The sequence below is a fragment of the Bombus impatiens genome, unplaced genomic scaffold (assembly GCF_000188095.3).
Source record: "Bombus impatiens unplaced genomic scaffold, BIMP_2.2 scf_0263, whole genome shotgun sequence".
NCBI lineage: Eukaryota > Metazoa > Arthropoda > Insecta > Hymenoptera > Apidae > Bombus > Bombus impatiens.
Window position 1 is genome coordinate 422961 of NT_176682.1, and position 21652 is coordinate 444612.

General features: G+C 34.4%; 1 protein-coding gene across 5 annotated transcripts; it reads left to right on the plus strand.

The window, feature by feature from the left end:
* The first annotated feature begins 591 nt into the window (after positions 1-591).
* LOC100744486 (probable ubiquitin carboxyl-terminal hydrolase FAF-X) lies at positions 592-17086 on the plus strand. Of its 5 annotated transcripts, none has more exons than XM_003488739.4 (30): positions 592-721; positions 2118-2330; positions 2544-2808; positions 2910-3135; positions 3233-3367; positions 3458-3614; positions 3692-4015; positions 4095-4352; positions 4430-4528; positions 4658-4929; positions 5020-5221; positions 5303-5632; positions 5718-6052; positions 6131-6371; positions 6447-6584; positions 6710-6979; positions 7060-8819; positions 8923-9096; positions 9164-9305; positions 9389-9693; positions 9778-10028; positions 10101-10276; positions 10350-10546; positions 10624-10751; positions 10839-11005; positions 11081-11346; positions 11446-11681; positions 11758-11960; positions 12040-12305; positions 12397-12574. In XM_003488739.4, the coding sequence occupies exons 2-30, from the start codon at positions 2265-2267 to the stop codon at positions 12572-12574; spliced, it is 7767 nt and encodes a 2588-aa protein (XP_003488787.1). In that variant the 5' UTR covers positions 592-721; positions 2118-2264. The 5 variants fall into 5 exon arrangements, with proteins under 5 accessions (XP_003488787.1, XP_012239907.1, XP_012239902.1 ...); XM_012384484.3 differs by having other exon boundaries at positions 593-721; positions 11767-11960; positions 12397-17086; XM_012384479.3 differs by lacking the exon at positions 592-721 and adding an exon at positions 751-1097.
* The last annotated feature ends 4566 nt before the right edge of the window (positions 17087-21652 follow it).

Here is a 21652-nt window from a genome sequence, read left to right on the forward strand (position 1 = left end):
ATTTTTATGAAATTGTATTTTTCCTGTATTACAATATATACGCATGTAATTCTCGATAAAAATTTTCATTTAAATTTATTAATCCGTTTAAATTATATCATGTGTATAGATTACTATTTGAATCGACGTGATATTTAAAAAAAGATTTGTTTGTATTGAAATAGTATTAAATTTTTTAAAACAAGTAAAACAGTAGGGGTTGAAAAATTCGTACATGTGCACATGAAATTCTACATAAACGACAAAAAATAAATCACAGGAAACTAGCTATTTATAGGAAGAAGAGTTTTTGGAAAAAATGTTTCGACTAAAAAAACAAAGAAATAAAGGAAGTACGGCCGAAATATGGCTATAATAAGGGCGGCAAGACAATACGGGGTTGAAAAATTCGTATATTTGTACACATACATATCAATAAAATTCTACATAGTTAACAAAAAATAAATTGCAGGGAACGAATTATTTATAGTAATTTGGTTAAGAATGTTTCGATTAAAAACACTAAGAAATAAAAAAAAGAAGGGTTAAAAGAAACAATCTGGTCGAAATTGAATGAGCGAGGAAATGCACGAGAAGCACCGTGAATGTAGTGTCAGTGGTCGTTTTAACTCGGGGACGACGGTAGCGCCGTAAGATAGTCGTGTTTACAGATTCGCCAGTGAGTTCTACAACGTCACGTCAAAAAGTGCAACAAATTTCTACCACCATTTACTATGTAAAGGTGCGTTTACCCGATAGAAGTTTGATGCGATAATCGGTGATAATAGGAACGTTCTGTGTGTCACGGCACGTTGTTTAACGGAATCGGGATTACTCTCGGGAAGAAAATTGTAAAAGATTTTCTTTAATACGGGAATGCTAATCGTTAGGATGGCCGCCATTTTGTCCGGAGGTGGCCCGGTTGAGTGAACGGGGCGAAAATAGTTGCTCCCTGGACACACCGAGGATTGTTGAAATTGCATAGGTACCGGTTACGTGGGATCTATTCATTTATCTCTAATTATCGAAAGAAATCTGACTGTTCGTGGAAAGAAGTGGCGCATAGATGAGAAACATCGAGATTTCTGTTCTCGTCGCCGCTCGACGTTAAGTCCTTTGTAAGCACGCCGTATACGTATTTCACGCGTAATTCCAAGCTAATTTAGCGACGATCGTTCGTGAAGTTCTTTAAGTACGATGATGGTTTTCGATCGGCAGGAAGCAGACGACGGGTTGCTCATTTCCTGATTCTAATTTTTGACGGTTGACAGTTCGGTACGTTTGACGATTACACCCGAGAAATAAAAAGAAGCAGCGAGAGAAAGAGATCGAGAGGAGAGCGAGAGAGACAGACCCGGAGAGAGAAAGAGATAGAGAAATAATTCGCGACATGACATCGTACCTTTCATGAATTGCGAAATTCCAAAGAAATACAGAGACCCTTGGACGTGATTATTAGTTTCGTTTACTGGTTTACGTGCGAATCCGAGTGACTAGTAAACGTTTATGAAAGAATCGTTTCCTCGCTCAGATCAAGGCGAATAATTGAAATTTGTTAGCTGAAACCTTAATAAGATCATGCTGTCATACGATTTATAGAATGTGCGAAACGTTCTACGTTATCTATGTTGTTCTTCCTCCGCAAGAAAATTTAAATTCGTTAAAATTTTTTGCTGCTCGACTCTGAAATATTGCGGTGTACCTACCGGTGTCCCTCGAGGCGAGCTCGAATTACATGGTTCTTATCTTACGGATTTTTCGTCCATTCTAGTTTTCCAATTGGCTAACTTTTTCAATGTTTTTCAATGTTTTTCTATTTTATGTTTTCGGCCCGTCCCGTTTTTTGCAGAATTTATATCTATACAGTATTAGACTATAAATAACAGTACACTTGTTAATGATATATAGAATAATGAGGGAATTAATATTTGATGGATATACTAAGCTGTTGTAAAACTTCTTTACTAACATAAGTATTCTACAAGATTAAGTAATATTTATTGTCCTACTATTGTTATAGCTTCTTAATTGTTAGATCTGTATTGAAAGATTATATTTGAAAATGTCTAATATTATTACAATAACTTGTACAAACTTTAGTCTTTTTTTTTTATGAAACTTTTGTTATTTTGTTTCAGATAATGTAGGTATAGTTTATTCAAACAAGGCCTTTAGGGTATAATTATATTTAATGTCAGTGAATGAGTTGGATGATTGTTATTGGTGGTGCGATTATTGGACCAAAAGATATTGAGACAATTGGAATATAGCAAAGAGCGTACAAAATGACGATTGCCACAAGAGGCCAAGGAGTAGGCATAGACCCTCCTGACAGCCAGCAAAGTACACAGGTATATAATTTATTTTTATATTAGTTAGTCATATATTGTTCATTTAAACTAACTGTATTTAAACTATGTTTAAGCTATATTTAAAGTAAATTTCGTTTGCAAAATTTACCATATTGTTTTATGTATAATTGTTATAATGTGAATTTATATGCATTTACATTATTAAATCATATCATATTATTGAGTTAATATTGTGTATATGTATAATAATAGATGCACAGTCCATCGGGCCCACAACAATTAGCTGACACAATGTCGGGACTTCAACTCACGGAGAATGTGGTACAAACAGAATGCACCAATGATACCTTAGCTTCAGTAGAGGATAGTAATCAGCTCCATGGCGAGCCAGATTTTCCTGTTGCAAAACTCAATATGCTTCATGAAAAAATATCTAGTCCACGATGGGTTGTACCAGTTCTGCCAGAACAAGAGTTAGAGTGCCTGTTACAAGCCAGTATCGATCTTTGTAAAAAAGGTTATAATAAGCAATTTCGAAATTTTATTTAATCGAGTAAATAATTAAATATAAATTAATGATTTGTTTCAATGAAACAATAAATGCAAATTTGTACTTAGGAATTGATGTACAAAGTGAAGCGTGTCAACGCTTTTTTCGAGAAGGACTCACTATTTCTTTTACCAAAATATTGACTGATGATGCAGTAAGTAGTTGGAAAATGAACATTCAAAATTGTATTAATGCAAACTGTGAGCGGTTAGTGGATCTATGTATCCTGAAACTAGATGAGGACTGGTTTCCTCTTCTTGATTTGCTGGCAATGGTTTTTAATCCTAGTAATAAGTGAGTTACATTTTTTCCTATGTAACTGAAGATATGTTATTTTTAATTTCTTATTTTGTATTACTGATATTATACTGATTTATAAATTTTATTTCAGATTTCATACGTTTAATGCTGCAAGGGTCTCTGAAACTGTCCCTCCAGGAAGTGATATTCCTGATGAACAGCTTTATGCAAGGCCACCTCCTGATTCAAGAAGTCCTCGTGGTTGGCTAGTGGATCTCATAAATAGGTTGATAAGTGATATTATTATAATATTTCTTTATGATTTTATATTTTATACATGACATATAAATTATAAATTACTTAATTTTTTTTACAGGTTTGGAAGCCTTAACGGATTTGAAATTTTGCTCTCTAGATTTCAGAGCGGCCGAAATTTAACAGTACCAGTTATTTACGCTTTAATCAGACCTTTCGGTTTATGTTATGAACTACTTACTGTTCACACAATAGTTAAATACCTGATGCCTATTGTGGTAAGCATTTTATGAAAGGTATTAAACAACTCAATTACATTTGAATCTATACCGATTGGACATTTTTATGTTTATAGGAAATGGTGCCTGTAATTTTGAATAATTTAACTGATGAGGAATTAAAGAAGGAGGCGAAAAATGAATCAAAAAATGATGCAATATCAGCTATAATCAAAGCCGCCAAATGTTTAGTTTCACGAGTACCACACCAAGAGGAAATGATTAAAAATTTGGGAATTCTGAGACTGAAAATGATATTGAGACTCTTACAAATTTCTTCATTTAATGGAAAAATGAATGCTTTAAATGAAGTAAATAAAGTCATCGCCACTGTTAGTTTTTACCAACATCGAAATGCAATTGTTGAAGAAGAGGAATGGCTTACTGCGGAATGCATGGCTGTAGGTTCAATTAAAGTTTGTTTCAATTTGTAAATCATATCGACAAATATTGATAAATAATATTATTCTGTTTATATAGAAATGGATAAAGGAAAACGGAGTATTAGAAATTGTTTTAAGAGATTCGTTACATCAGCCTCAATATGTTGAAAAGTTGGAAAAGATTTTACGCTTTATTATAAAAGAACGAGCATTAACTTTAGAAGATTTAGATGCTGTTTGGGCAGCACAAGCCGGGAAACACGAAGCTATTGTGAAAAATGTTCATGATTTGTTAGCCAAACTTGCTTGGGATTTTAGTCCTGAGCAACTTGACCACTTATTCGAATGTTTTCAGGTGTTCAATATTGTGAAACTATAACAATCCTTATTCTATTGATTATTATAACTCAATTAAAATCTTTCTTATTCTAGATGAGTTGGAAGACTGCTAATAAGAAACAAGGAGAAAAATTACTAGAATTAATTCGGAGATTAGCAGAAGATGATAAAGATGGTGTAATGGCACATAAGGTATTTTTATGTTTACATTATATTTATACATTGTTACATTTTTACATTATTTAAAATTCCGTATCACTGTATATATAAAATATACTATTGATTTTACTTAAGCTTAATTGTATTTTTCATTAATATTAGGTGTTAACTCTTTTTTGGAATTTGGCTCATTCTGACGAGGTGCCTACAGAAATAATGGATCAAGCATTAAATGCTCATGTAAAAATTCTTGATTATTCGTGTTCACAAGAAAGGGATGCTCAAAAGACAATTTGGTTAGACAAATGCGTGGAAGAACTAAAGAATAGTGATAAGTGGGCTTTGCCTGCGTTGAAACAAATTCGGGAAATATGCTGCCTTTATGAACCAAACCCTAATATAGCATGTCATGGTCAACGGAACCATCATTATAGGTATATTTATCTAAATAGTGATGTAGAAGTTAATAATTAACTTAAAGCAATTTACAATTGGCATTATTTCTAATATGTTTTATTCTACAGGCAAGATGTTATAGAACGACTTCAAGCAGAACATTCTGCAGTAATTCTCGTGACAAACAGTTTAACAAATTATATGGATAAAATGCGGCAGTTGGTTAAGGAAAATCCAGACATTGATGGAAATACTTACATGCACGATGGTCGCTACAATCATATTATGCAAGTACAGGAAAGACTTAATTTCCTCCGTTTCTTGTTGAAGGTGACATTTGTATTCATTTATTTTGTAATAATGACTTGTTGTAGATCTTTATAATTTTGTTTATATCTGTTTTTCTTGTAGGATGGTCAACTATGGTTATGCGCGGATCAAGCTGAACAAATTTGGCAATGTTTAGCTGAACAAGGTGTATTTGTATCCGATCGTGAAGCATGTTTCAAATGGTTTTCAAAATTAATGGGAGATGAACCAGATCTTGATCCAGCAATAAATAAGGACTTTTTCCAAAATAATATATTACAATTAGATCCGACATTACTTACGGAAAGTGGTATCAAATGTTATGAAAGATTTTTCAAGGCAGTCAATTCTAAGGAAGGAAAATTAAAATTAAAAAGGAGAACGTTTCTAATGGATGACGTTGACCTAATTGGTACAGATTATTTGTGGCGCGTAAGTAAAACTTAATACTAATTATTTTTTATGATCGTAATAGTATTTTGTGTCATTACATATTTTTATGCATCTATTTATTCAGGTCGTGACCAATAGCCCTGAAGAAATAGCAAATCGAGCTATAGAATTATTAAAAGAAGTGAATACTAATTTAGGACCACGACTTCAGTCATCAGTTTTGGCGTTTCACGTGACATATATAGGAGAGTGTATGGACAGATTGAAAGCACATTATGATACTGTATCTGTCTTGAGTAAAGTATACCTTGAAGGAAGGGAAGAACGCGAACAGCAAATGTCAAATAAAATTAAAATAGAAGCTATGAAAATGTGCCGTGTTATGAAAGTGTTACAGGAATATATAAATGAATGTGATACGACATTTCCAGGAGAACGAAAAATATTGCCATTACATAGGTACTAATATTTGTATTTATTTGTAAAAATGATGAATTTTCTAAAATAACAATAATATTCTATTTTATTTGATTACAGAGCAGTTCGTGGGAAACACCTATCTCTTATCATTCGTTTTGCGAATCCTGGTCGTAATGTGGATGATATAGAGATATTTACACATAGCAACGACACTTTGGGGTCATTAAGGCGACAAATATTACGCAGAATTAAGGCAAATGGATCAAATGTAAAACTTGACTTATTTCTTAATGGAGAACCTTTGGAGTCAACAGATGACAGGAAATTACTTTCTCAAACTCCATTGAGGGATAAGATGGTATATATTAATATCTATTTTTTGTAAAACATAGTAATGTCAGAGTAATTAAAGAATAAAATTTTTTTCATATAGCTGTTGTCTGCAAAACTAAGTCAAGTAAACAGCAACTTACCGAGTTCGCCAGATAGTAGCTCAGATAGTTCTACCAGTTCTCCACACCATCCATATGATGGGCCAGATGCAGAAGCAGAAAATAGTTTACCCGGAGTGGTATGTTAATTTGCGTTCATATATAAAAAAAAAAGATTTTTATACAATTCATTATAAGTGCAATATTATTTCTAGATGTTTATCTTATAACTTGAAAATTTAAAAGTTTCCTGTTTTTGTTATAGGTCATATCGCAAAGATCGCAGTATGCTACATTCTTCTTTCAGTTAGCAGATCTTGGATGTAGTCTTCAACATGCGCAATTACGCGATGGTGCAAGGAACCTCTTACAATTGGTGCCACCAGATACACTTACTGTATCACGATTGCAGTCGTTATTCGGTCATTGCAAAGAAGACGACAATTTAGATAATGCTCTTTGTAATGAACAAAATACTACAGTAGATTCTTTATTTTTTACTGCAAGTTCTAGCCAAGTTTTATACAATTTAGAGGTAAAGTTTTTGTAACATTTATATGTGTTTTTATTATGTATACCTCTCGGGTAATTTGTAATAAATTATTTGTATTTCAGGTTTTATATAGTTTATTAATGCCAGTTTTAGATCCAATGTCAGAAAGAGCGTTTGAGTTTCAGTGCAACTTTATAAAAAGTGGCGAAGCTGGTGTTATTCTTGAAATGTTAACTAAAAATAAATTTCTACCAAATGCAGACGAAACTACTAAACGAGCAGCGTATTTAACGGTGTTAAAATTATGTAAACTCTTATTAACGACAGTGGGTAATGTGATGGCCTGTGTAATGGATGAAGTGCAGCAAGCTGGTATTTCGGAAAACCATGATAATCATGTTCACAACAATCGAGGCCCAGTAGCGGTTTTGAAACAAGCCTTACAAAGTGTACCTAATCAGAATACTGAGTATATGTTGAGAAGCGTAGCAACGAACTTGGCGCAGCATTTAGCGCTTCGAATGTTATGTGGAGCAGCGGAATCTGACAAATGTCGGCAACTTTTTATGCAAGCCCTTTCCTGGGAGCTACCAGACGTAGCTACTATTCGTGCCATAATTAGGCTAGCATGGGCAGCATCGACAGGTAATTTAAATAATATAAATGCTTCTGCTGAGATGCTCCATACACTTCACGAAATAAATGAAAAGGAAACGTCAAATAATCCTGACAATAACGATGTGTTAGTATGTAAAGAAGCATTAGAAGTTCTGACAATCGCTTTGGTACTGAATCCAACTGCGTTAGAATCATTATCAAGAGATAAAATGTGGCATACGTTTTTAATAGACCTTGTTCTCTTGAGTACATCGAGAGTGGTTAGAATGGCTGCGGCTGAACAGTTTTTTCTTATATCAACGTGGTACAGTAGTGGTCATCAGCCATTACTTTTTGCAATAACGCTACTTTTCACTGTTTTAAACACTACGGTTATGGAGCATGCAAAACAGAGTCATGAGTATTTTCAGCTTTTATGTAGGCTGCTAAACTTTGCACACATGTCAGGATGTCCTCTTTTGACTGCTGAAACATTATTGAACATCGAAATAGCATGGTTAAAGAAAGTACGAGACAATGTTAAAGAAACTGGAGAAAGTCAAGTCGATGAAGCTGTCCTTGAAGGTCATCTTGGTCTTACTAAAGAATTACTAGCTTTTCTACCTCCGAGTAAAAAGTTTGAACTTGGCTCTGATGAAAAACACGGCGTAAATTTGATCAAGGAATTAGTCGAAGATTTTGTATTTCCTGCATCGCGTCTTATGCTGCAACTGCGTAGCACTGGAGAGCTAAGTGCTTCGCAAGCGAGCCCAGTATGCACGACTCCTCAATCGACTAGCGCAGCATTTGATTTACTTGTAGGTCTTTGTGTAGGCTGTGTACCTAACATGAAACTTCTAGTCACAATGCTCACTGATATGTTCTACTCTGAGAGAGATGAACCGCTAGTAGAATGGGATTATTTACCACCAGTCGGGCTTAGGCCACTGAAAGGCTTTGTAGGTTTAAAGAACGCTGGTGCAACTTGTTACATGAACTCAGTATTACAACAATTGTACATGGTTGAAAGTATAAGAGTCGGACTTTTGGCTGCGGAAGGTGCAGCGACAGATTTGAACGAAGATTTTTCTGGAGAAGAAAGAATTGAAGGAGAACAAACGATAGAAGCAAACGATAATGATACAAATGAAGAAAAATGTGGAGCAGACGAATCTCGAAAGGAATATAATATTGGTATTTTAAAGCAAGTTCAAGCAATCTTTGGTCATCTAGCATATAGCAAATTACAATATTATATACCTAGAGGTCTTTGGAAACATTTTAAGTAAGTTTACATTTACATTGTAAATATTGTTAAATGTATAATTGTCGAAGTGTAATTATCATCTTCATGTCATTATTGATGTTTTTATTAATATTATTTTCAGACTTCAAGGTGAGCCTGTAAATCTTAGAGAACAACAAGATGCAGTAGAATTTTTTATGAGTTTAGTGGAAAGCTTAGATGAGGCACTGAAAGCCTTAGGACATGAACAGATAATGAGCAAGATTCTTGGTGGTTCATATAGTGACCAGAAAATCTGCAAAGGTTGCCCTCATAGGTACCTTCTTAATTCTTAAATTTTGCTTTTTTCGGTAAACTGTAATACCGCATTACATTATCTTCAGATATTCCAAGGAGGAGCCGTTTAGTTTGATAAGTGTGGATATTAGGAATCATAGTAATTTACTGGACTCTCTTGAACAATATGTGAAAGGAGAATTATTGGAAGGTGCAGATGCTTATCATTGCGACAAATGTAATAAAAAGGTATAAACTTCATATATTTGTAAAGCACTTACGCATAATTCACGACATTTATTACATATTCTATTAACAAATTATATTTTTAGGTCGTAACAGTAAAACGATTATGTGTAAAGAAGTTGCCACCTGTTTTAGCGATACAATTAAAAAGATTTGAATATGATTACGAAAGAGTTTGTGCTATAAAATTTAATGATTATTTTGAATTTCCAAGAGATTTGGATATGGAACCTTATACTGTTTCTGGGCTTGCTAAACTGGAGGGAGAAGTTATAGACTGTGATTACGAGGAATCGGTGAAAGGGACTTGTACTAAATATCAATTAACAGGCATCGTAGTACATAGTGGCCAGGCTAGTGGTGGTCATTATTATTCGTATATCCTACATAGGTATTGAAATATTTATGTATCCACACATTAATATTTACATAATGGTTTTAACACATATTTGTTTATTATTGCATTTTGTATTAGACAAAATGATGGCGTTGCAAAATGGTATAAGTTCGATGATGGCGATGTTACGGAATGTAAAATGGAGGAAGAGGAAGAAATGAAGTCGCAATGTTTCGGTGGTGATTATTTAGGAGAAGTATTTGATCATATGCTTAAAAGAATGAGTTACCGAAAACAAAAACGATGGTGGAATGCCTATATGTTATTTTATACCAGATTAGATGTAGAAGAAAATTCTTTAATGAAAAGTGTTAATGAATTATCCTTGTGTAAGTACTGCTTGAAATTCTTGTTTGTTAAAAAGTTATATTTACTTACTATAAAAATGTTATAACTTTTAGATACGAAACTAGGAGTTATGAAAATGCCCCCAGCTATCGAATATAGTGTCAGAAAACAGAATATCAAGTTCATGCATAATCGAAACCAGTTTAGCGCAGAATATTTTCAATTTATTAAAAAACTTGTATCTTGTAATCCCCATAACATCAATAGACAAAATATGAATGAAAAACTTGTAAGTCGATTTAGCAAATAATTTTTTTCAACGTTTGTATCAAACATATAATCTTTAAAAATTATATTTGTAGAATCCAGAGCAGGAAGAACTTGCAATGCTATCCGTGCAATTAGCGTCGAGATTCCTGTTTTACACAGGTTTTCATACTAAGAAAACTTTACGCGGTAACGCAACGGATTGGTATGACATCGTTTGTCATCATTTACGTAGTAGCAAAACAGTGCGATCCTGGTTTGCTCATAATGTCCTATTTAATCATCCACATAGGTATTGGGTTTTTTTGAGTATACATGTATCAATATAAGAGAATTTATTGTTTAACAAAATGAATTTATTGTCTTTAGATTTTGCGAATATCTTTTGAGCTGTCCTAGTACAGAAGTTCGAACGGCATTTCTCAAAATTTTGGTATTTCTCGCACACATTTCCTTACTGGATGGCCCATGCGTGCCGCCTAGTTTAAACGCACCAAGTAAGACTTTTAGTTATATTTATCATTCTTTCAAACAGATTAATAAGATATAATTTGAAATATTTGTTCATAAATCTTTATTTCCAGCTATACTTTTAGATCCAACAGCAACACTCAGTGATCATTTATTGCATGCAGTACTTTCTTTACTTCACCGTGAAATCTCAGATCATGGCCGCCATTTACCACATTATTTCTCTCTGTTTCACACATACGCATCGCTTGGTCTAGCTGAAAAAGCCCAATTGCTTAAGGTAACTTATACATTGTTTTTCTCATGTAAAATCACTTAATAAGATTATGCCATTTATAATTGTTTTTTATCGTAGTTAAATGTGCCGGTTACGTTTATGTTGGTTGCTATCGACGAAGGACCCGGACCTACGATAAAATATCAGTATCCTGAATTAACTAAATTGCATCAGGTAGTTAGTATGTTGATACGCTGTTGCGACGTGTCATCGAAAGCACACTCAAGTCTTGCACAGTCAGGCGTAGCACCTTTACCAAACCCATATGGTGACCCGGCATGTCAAAATGAATATTTGATGCCTATTCAGCCGCAGGCAGCAGATATTCTCTTTGTTAAGAACAGGTAGGTATTTCTTAAATAAAATGTGACAAAAATATAGATAAAAGGTAAATATGTAAAGTATAAAGTATATTGATACAAACTGCAATTTTTGTCATCTAGTTATATGAAAAAATTGATCGAAGATGCAGACGTTAACGTTACTGAAGATACAGTGAAATTATTGCAATATTGTTGTTGGGAGAATCCTCACGTATCACGAACCGTTCTTAGTGAATTATTATGGCAGATTGGATTTTCTTTCGCACATGAAATAAAACATCACACTGACCTATTACTTGCTGTACTTCTTATGGAGGACTCGTGGCAAACTCATCGTGTTCACAATGCTCTGAAAGGTACAACTGTTGCAGGTATAAGTTTTTAATTTAAGAGGCATTAAAACATGAGATCGTAAAATGTAATTGTCATTAGGTGTACCAGATGAAAGAGAAGGTTTATTCGAGATAATACAAAGAAGTAAACATCATTATCAGAAAAGAGGTTATCAATGCATTAAATGCATGGTGCAGCTCTTCAGTAAGTGTCGACCTGCACATCAGCTCCTGCATCATAGCTCCGAATTGAAGAGGAAGTGGATACACGCTACCGACTGGCTTCACGAAGAACTCGATAAAGTATTGAACAATAATAATAGCTGATTATGAAGTTACAAGAAGAGATTCATATATTAAACAATATCGATTTTATTTTCAGAGACCGTATGCTTCTGCGGCACCATATACTCATGCGTATAGTAATTGGTCTCCACCAGCTCAATCCAATGACTCTGCGAATGGTTATGTTTTGGAGCGTAGTAATAGCGCGAAGAAGACATTAGAAAGAGCATGCGAACTTTGTCCGGATGAAGAACAGGAGGTAGAGGATGCAAGCGAAGATTGCACCGAGGAGACAGAGAAGTACCAACCACAGAATAGAGACATATTGCGATCGAGACGTAGTTTAGTATGGGGATGTATAGGGTAAGATTCAAAAACAGCAATTTTATTTAATTTCATTTATCATTATACAGTCCTTATTTAAAACATAAATCATTATTGCTTCTTTCTTCAGTTATCCTGACGTCACTGTAATGCAACAAATGCAAGAGGAACAACAATCTCAGCCTAGACCATCTCCAGTTCATACTCCCCTTTGGTCCCAATCCCCGGTTATACTCACACCACCAGCTCATCAGTTACATAGTCCACAGAACTGTGAGTCGTCACAAAATACCAGCCAGGATCCATAATGAACGCTACATATTGACGTTCTACCAAGTTGCTGCCTCGGTGAAACTGTTTCAAGATATTTAGACATTACTGCGCCAGCAGCTTGGTGCCGAACGATAGAGGCACCTGTACAGATATAACTCGCAGATTTGTTCTTATTTGCTGGTATTCACGAACTTGCATTTGCAATCTGAGTTTTATTGTGGGCAGTTACTTTCATGAATGATATGATGTGGCATAGCTATCTGCACTATTGAGAAAAAAAGAACGATGTTAGAAACAGCAGGCGATTATTAAATAAGTAAGAACAGAATTTCTACGTATTAGTTGAGGCAACGAGAATTCTCATCGTAATTTTTTCTTACTCCTAACGTTCGTGCATTCCTCATTTTTTGCATCTATATAATAATTTGTGCTTTTGAATTTCGATAAAAGGAAGGTTGTTTTGGTAGAAAGAAATCTTCTGAAGAGAAATTGATACAAAGAGGAAAAAAGAACAATTTAGATAAGAATTACACTTGCCTCGATTAATGCATACGAATTCAAGTGTAGGAATACGATAAGATTGTATAAATGTATAGCGAATAGTGTTATGGAATCCCGTCTCTGCCGAATAGAAAAGAAAGGTATAAAAAAAAAGAACCTAACTTTCCGTATGTCTATGTAAATTTGTTACTAATAAAAAGTTAAAAAATGAAACTTTCTAACGATCGAAGGATAAGGCTAAAAAATACAGTAGTTTCCGATTTAATTGAAAAGAGAGCAGAGTTAACAAGTCAAGAGAAAAGAAAAATTACACATCTATCGATATTTCACTATTTTAGTCTTTCAAGACGAAGTAAACGAAAAAATTTCCTTGTACTTAATCTCGAGTATCAAAAAAAGAAGAAAAGAAAAAAAATATAAAAAAAAGGAAAAAAGAAAGAAAAATAAAGAGAGGAAAGCCACTCCTCTGATGCAGACGTTTGTGCTGTATGAGAATCTAAACATACACCAATAAGATGCCTCCCATTGTGCTTTCTTTCAGTTCATCAAATTTGAGAAGAAGAGTTGTGTCTTTGATATCATGCGACTCCATTTTGTATCTTAGATAGTTATTTAAGAATCGAGTTGTTGCTTCAAATTTTCGTTGCTTATATTTTTGTCTGTTATGTTTTTTCGGCTACTTATGAGAAATTAACGAAAAAGAACTTGATCGAATGAAATTCAAGTGGACGGTGCAGTTGACCGCCTAAAAAGTTATCCGGATAAGAAACGACAGTTATGACGGGATGTTTCTACTTTAAATAGTAAAGATGGATATTAAAAAAGAGAGAAAAAGAAGGAGGCAAAATGGATGGATCAGTTTGTGTTTATTATAACGAGTCGCAGTGCCGCGAGGAAGAAAAATAAGCCTTGTTCGAAGTCCAAATTTTTACAAAATGAAAAACAAATAAAAAAAAAAGGAAAAAGAATAAAAGAAGGAATTGAAGAAAGCGTGACGGTAGCGACACAAAAAGGGTATGAAACAAATATAAAGAAAAAACACTAATTTGTATCGTTCTAAGGTACGATCCATCGTTAAGAATAAAGAGCTGTGGTCTTTTCGCAGTATTATAAATCGATTCTTAGTTTTCAGTCGACAAGAAAAAGGACAGATGTGTTAGATGTTATACTGCTTGTATACTGTTCGGCATTTTATCGGGCATACAACGGATAAACGACGAAACATGGGAGAATAAACGATGACTGCGATCCTTTAACGTATGAACTGGCCATAGCTCTGACTTATTAAATAACATGTGTTATATAGATATTATATAAATAATACTAAAGAGGAGGAGAAAAAGAGAAAATAAAGTCACGTGTAATGAGGATATAAAGCAAGCCGTGTGTATACATAGGAATTCGTGCGATGAGAAAATCAACGACTATGTCAAGACACCAGGAAATAACGACATATTGATTATACTGTTCGTATTTATCAAATATCTACGTTAAACAGTGTACCAAATTATATAATAGCTACTATCGGTTAAAAATAATAATAATGGTACCTAATCTTACTCAGAATATGTACATATGCAACTGCTTTTTATATGTGATAAAAATTATTATATTCCTATTATACATTGAGGTTAGTATGCTATTGTAAATCCTGGTTTTTTGTACACAGACTGTATACTAAGTTCAATTTTTTTGTTAACGGAGAGAATGTAGTCTATAATTATTTAATATTTAATTGTATCGCTGAAAGAATAAGCGTAACACGTCTTGTATGATATACATAACTTGATTACCTTCTAACAATCAATATCAGATTTAAGTGATCGAACCTCGAAGTTTGTGTCATGATATAATACTACTAGTAGTGTCATTATTTCTTTTTCTTTCTTTCTTTCATATTTCGTTCTCTTTTTTCTTTTACTTCTCTCGAACGAGCGATGATAGAGCTAGAAAGATATGGACATTAAGGGGGAAAAAACAGATGTAAGACAACCGGGTACACGATTCTAATTCATGATTTATATAACTATTGTCCGAAAACTTATCGAGCGATTTCATCGAACTATCGAACATTCTCATATTTACTACGAATTCTATGTGAAACTGTGACGGATCTACGAGAGTCGATCAAGATTGCCGGTCATTTTTAATGCGGTAGTTGCGAATAAACACGCTTGTTTTTTTATAGTCGACGGAAAAAGAAAACGGTCGGATGCAACATTTATACATTTTCTTTTTTGCACGAAATGTTACTATACAGAGAACAACAACGATGAAACATGATACAAACAAGAACAAAAGCGAAAAAGAAAACGATATATTCAAATCTTGATAATAAGCGAAGGTGACTGATACGACGCGTTAATCAAAATCAAAGGCAAATGCATGTGAAGCAATGAAAAAAAGAAAAAAAAAAAAGTAAAGTTATACAGTTGCATGCTTAAGCAAAGAAGAAAATGACACATTGTACACAAAAACGAAAAAGACGCGGAAATGAGATAAAAAAAGAGAAGCAGTTACAATAATTCGAACTCCAAGCGAAGTGAAATTTCATAAAACACAAAGTAAAAAAAAAAAATGACAAAAGGAAAATACAAAAAAAAAAAAAAAAATGGAGGAGAAGAAAAGAGTCCCTCGTCGATGTTCGTTTAGTTTTAGTTGTAAAGGTAATTTTATGTATTAACTCGATCGACGCTCTAGTCAGTAAAATTAAATAAACGGAAGGAGATTAACGAACCTCGTTCATTTAGTAGCGTAGAGTATCTCTCGAAATCTTTGTATTTTTTGTTTCCAGTACGACGATTGTTCAAACGATTTTGTTTTTTTTCCTTCTCTTTTTGTTTTAAATAAAACGACGTAAAGGAAAAACGAGATTTCCAAGAAACTAATAAACATGTACGCGCATTCGTTCGAGGCATGTCTTTTCGATGGTATCAGAAACTACCATGGGACACATCCGCTACTTTCGTGGTGTTCGTGTTTCTCCATTTGCCTTTGACAACTTCCTCCGAGGCTATTTCGAGAATGAAAAAAAGTAAAACAAGCAAGGCGATACGAACGAAACAAAAAGAAATCGAACAAAAAAAAAAAAAAGAATAAGAAGAGAAAAAAGATAGGAGGAACGAAATGATTCAACAATGAAACTACCTCGTTAAGCGGTCAATGTATTTACAATTTACACGCGTACTGATTTCATTGCCAAAACCCTTTGCGCTCCATTTAATCATTTAACGAAAATACATTTCTTCTTTCGTTTGGAGCATTTCCTTTGTTCAACGAGAAATAACATCTAACACTTTGGATGCTGATGTTCACGATAGATTAGAAAATGTTGTACCAATGGTAGATTTTTACTTTAAATAAATCGCGGATAAATTTCATAGCGGAGCAGCACGCAAGGAATAATGGTAGATCGATTATAGTGGCATCGCGAAAGTTAATTTATTCCAAACTGTCTTTTTACACGCGAAAAGAAATTGGACTGCAGAGGGTTAACGCTGGCAAGAAGCTGTTCTTCGCTTTTAGAATGTCAACCGCATTATCCGATACAGCAGAAGTTTATAAGTTCACATTTTTCTCTCTTGTCATTGAATTCCGTTCGCGAATGTTTTGGATCGGATTGTTCATTGATATTTTAAGAAAGATCGATACACACGGGACGATCCATTTTTATTTACGAATTGATCTATATAAGGCTAAGGGGGACAGGAAAAAGAAAGGAATCTATTAAATTGACTTTCTAGTAATTTTACTAAGGTGAAGTGCCATTTGAAAAAGACGTCGAATAATCTTCGGATGACCTTACTCTAATTATATCTTTGATACTTTCATGTAATCTAAACGTCTTATTTAGTAATCACTTTATTCGTAGGAATTTTTCACTAATTTTTCACTAATCGTGCGTTTGTAGATTCAGATGGATCGTCCTTCGCCTGTTTTACAGATTATAAAGCGTATAAAAAGATATCTAAATCCCTGTTACGGTTCTCAGTTTCAGCACGTGTCTAAAGAGATGATTTAAATAAATGAAGAAATTACAAACAGAATGTTGACGGAACCATTTTTACTTTTGTCGGATGTCTTTGTTCTTTTTTGTTTGTTGTTTGGAACGCGTAAAAGAAAGAGACGTGGTAACGAGGAGAAAAGAGAGATCGTAGCAGGGCCGACGGAAGCTTCTCAGAAAATAACAGAGGCTTGTGATTCCATCGGAACTTGTGATTTCTTTCACGTGAATCTGCTCACGTGTGTACGAATAAAGTCGTTCGACATCGGCATTCGTATGATGAAACGATCGAGTATAGTATGGAAACTTAGTCGGTAGATAATTAAAGATTATATAAAGATTGAACTCGTGTTCCAAATCGACGTTGGACATTGGAAAACGTACTTTTTTTTCTCTACTTCGCCACTCGCGCGACGAATGCCTCTCTATCAAAGATAACACAGCGTGAAAAAAATGAAGCGTGAAATTTCGCTAGACAAGTCTGAGGGCGTTGATAATCAAGCCAGTCGGTTTCAAGCTGATTCCGCACGAAACCAAATGTAAAAGATAGTGTGTATATACTGTGTCCGTCAAATACACGCTTTTGTTAAATTTTTTCTTTTTTTCTTTGTTACGTCGGTAGATGGTATTATGTTCGTGCGTAAGGAAGTAAATATCTGTTTTCTTTCATTAAATTCTGCACACGATTTTTGCAATGAGATTCGTGCGGTTGTGTCTACGAAACGACACGATCTTTAATAGTAATTACGATTGTATTTAACCATATGAAAATAACGATAGAATTGTACGCGGAGAGAATTAATAATCGTGGCTGTTTGTTTGAAATGTATTCGAATTAAGAACTTTTATCTGAAGTGGATGATCGCTCGGTTCGATTAACAGCGCCGTAGAATAATTCTAATCGTTAGATTTACGAAGTATTACACGATACCACAGATAATATCGAGTAGAATATTTAATATTCACTGTCCTATATTAGGACTATACTAATAAACCTTTCGATCGAGCCACAGTCGACATGTTTCCCGATGCGCAATTACGATCGTCGCCATTGAGAAAAAAGAAAAGAAAAAAAAAATAAAAGGAAGAGGAAAGGAGAAGAGGAAATTCCTTATTAGAAATGGTCGACGATGAAACTTCGCTGGTCGTACACTGTCATCACAACTGCACAAAATTCATTGTGTCTCGTAGCGGAATATCGTTTGGTGTTTGTCGAAACCGAAAACGACTGCCAGAAGAGGTTTATAAAAAGACTCCAAGTAAAAGAATTGTGTTCCTTGTGACACAGCCAGTGAATAAAGGACAACTCAGTGATATTCGCAGGACGAATATAGAACATTGCTCGCATTCCTCGAAGCCGTTTTCGTTATCTGTTTCTGTATTTATTTCAAAGAGCTGCGTTGTGCAGGCATTAACTAATAGAACTTACTAATACGAGAATTCTATGCGGTGTAGGAAAGGAAATATAAAATAAAAGAAAAGAGAAAAGAAAAAAAAAGGAAAGAAGAACATTGGTCGTGTCAGATCATGAATAGATTGTCATAAAGGAAAGGGTAATAATAAATTATTATTTACTCTGAAACGATAAAATCGTCTCGTGGACTTGCATCGACCAAAACTTTTTCTCAGTGGAAAATGAAGTTTTCTGAAGACACTACGCTATCGTTAAGAATATTCCTCGTTTCTTTGTATCAAATATATATCTTCTTTCTTCACTCGCTAAGTAACGTAATTTTCGCTTGCAATTGCCTACGTCATTCGTTGAGCCGCGTTTTTTCTCAATCGAGGCACGGAAATGTGGATAACGACCGATATCGTTTCCACTTTCGCGCGTTATTAATTATATTCGTATCGAGTCGAGATAAACCACCGTGCGGTGTGTGCGTGTGCGTGTGTGTGTGTGTGTGTGTGCGCGCGCCCGTGCCCCTGAACCTATGGTGCTTCAATAGATTGTGCCTCGTCGACCTTGAGTCTTTTCCCTTTTCATTCGTTCCGAGCGTGAAACGATCACGGATTCTTGTTGGATCATCGTTCCCTCGGTTACCAAGAATTTTCTGGAGTCGAAAAATCTGCCGACATTGAACGTTTCCTCTTGTAGAGGATCGTCGGGTTATTAATTCTACGTTCCTCGATCTTTTCGTTCATCAGATCTTATTAACGAAGATCGCACTCCTCGTGTGTACGATATTGTTAGGTCTTTTCAAAGAAAAGATTGAATATATGGTTTTAATATCTTCGTAAGGGATCATCGTGGTCCAGGACGATCGAAATTTGACGAACCTCTCTCGGGTGTTTTTCCAAGAGAAAATCCTTCGGTAGAGGAGAATTACTCGGGAAAAATTCCCAAGACAACTTCGCGAGATATCCGAGACCTTGGGATAAAATTGAGAAATTTCTTCACCTACATATTCATTGGAGAGGGAAAAAATATTTATTGAATGAAGCTTATCACGAGAATACCGTATCACAAGATTTCTTATCTGAATAATCGACGGATGTCTACCTTTAGGCATCCATGAAGGAACTCGAAATGAAACTAACACTTGCTTCGTAATCGAACACCAAATACATATATTGACGTTCAAACGAAAGTAATACCAAAAAGTGGTAAAAAGAAACAATAAAGTATGATATTCTTAATTTGTCGCGTATATGTGATTTTTGGATCGATCGATGGACAAATCGAAACAAAACGAAAGAGAGATATACAATGAAAAGCACGATGAGAAAGAAAACGTAACCGAGTGAAAAACACACTCTATAAGAGTGGCTAAAAACCGAAGATAAACGCTCACGTCGTTTTGTGACATTATTCGTTTTTTCAAATAGGCGCATTTACGTAAGCATTTTACTTACTCGAACGTTAATCGCAAATCGAGCCAACCGAGTCTGCGATCCTAAGAAAATACGAAAGAGAAAGAGAGACAAAGGAAAAAAAAATCGGCGTGCCCTTCTCTCTCTCTCTCTATATATATATATATATATATATATATAATCATATTTATGGTCTCTTGCAGACTCTCATTAATACAAATATTAATTAAGATTATATATATATTATATTATATATATATATATTCTCGATTTAACAGTGTATGATCGATCGTTTTCATTCGGGGGGTCGCAGACGACGGTTCGCCACACGATCCACGGGGCCCTCGATTTCTCGATCGAACGACAAACTCACCTCGTGCGTGATCGGCGTGAAAAGCTTCGCCGCCCCTGAGAATCTTCTGTGTATTATTTCTAACAGAATGTAATAAAGTATGGTTGAAAAAGAGGAATAACACCAGCTTAATCGACCTTCTTCATTTCCATCTCCATCCTCTCTGTTTCACTGTGACCGAAAAAATTTAAAAACAAATTTATCTTAATACATAGTTGATACTTGACGTCAAAATCTTTAGCGCTTCTAAGAATCTTTTGCGTATTACTTCTAATACAATATGTATAATAAATAGATGTCAGCTCTGTGTATACTTACAGAAAATTTCATAGTGCAAAGTTAGTAATTCAGAAAAATAAAAATGTATCCCAAATTCATGAAAAAGGAAAGTGTATATATAGGAAACTCTGTACGTGCCACTTCTTAGTTTTAAAGAAAACTCAATGTTCCATTTATTTTAATAGATGGCATAGACAAAAGCCAAGAAACAATTATTATTATTAGCTGACACTTATATTTCTCTTTACACTACAGAGGCGACGTTGGACGTGCCACTGACACCATCTTCTAGCATTATTGATAACTATTTAGAGAGGTTAATTGCGCTTAAATACTATACTATGGTATGGTATGTTAGAACATTTTTCAATAAGAAAAAGCAAATTCTTCAGTTTTACCACTCACGGTGTCTTCTGCAAGTACTCTTCGATCATTGCTGACCGGAGTATCGAGTGAAAGAAATCTCGGGCCAAAAATTCCATAAGAGTATGAATCTACATAAACACTCGTAATCTAGCGACGAAATACCGTTTAAAGAGGAGAATTTAATTGACTCGTCTGTTGTTTTTTGCATCCCCTTTGTTTCGTTGCAATCGACAAAGTTTGAAGTTCACTTGTCTCAATTTCGACTATCAATGTTTTTTGCCACTATGTTGCAAAACAAGAAAAAATGTTGTCTTGCATAAATACCGATAGACGTGGATTACGATTACTTTTGCTCGTGTAAGATATGTATTTGTTAAAGATATTCGTAACTGAAAAACTATTTGGCAAGTGTTGCATAAGTGTTTTTATCGACATGGAACATTTTTACCCGTTGTCCTTGAAATTTTGTCCTTTCAACAGACTTCAAAGTTTCAAGTTGTGTAAGTTAGATAACCATGGGATTGACTGATAAGTACGTAATTATTATATACTATCGGTCGTATCAAGTAATGAATCACAGATATATCCCATTCGGTTTCGATCATTTAACAATGTGACGCCTCATTCATTAGCACAACAAAATTTCGTTTAATCGCGTGATAATGAAAATCTAATCTAAAATCTCTTGTACATACCATACATATGATACATACACACATGATAAAATTCGACGATGAATGATCGATATTGATATCGACCGATTTATCGTTAATCTCTCGTGTTAAATAAGTTTTCGAG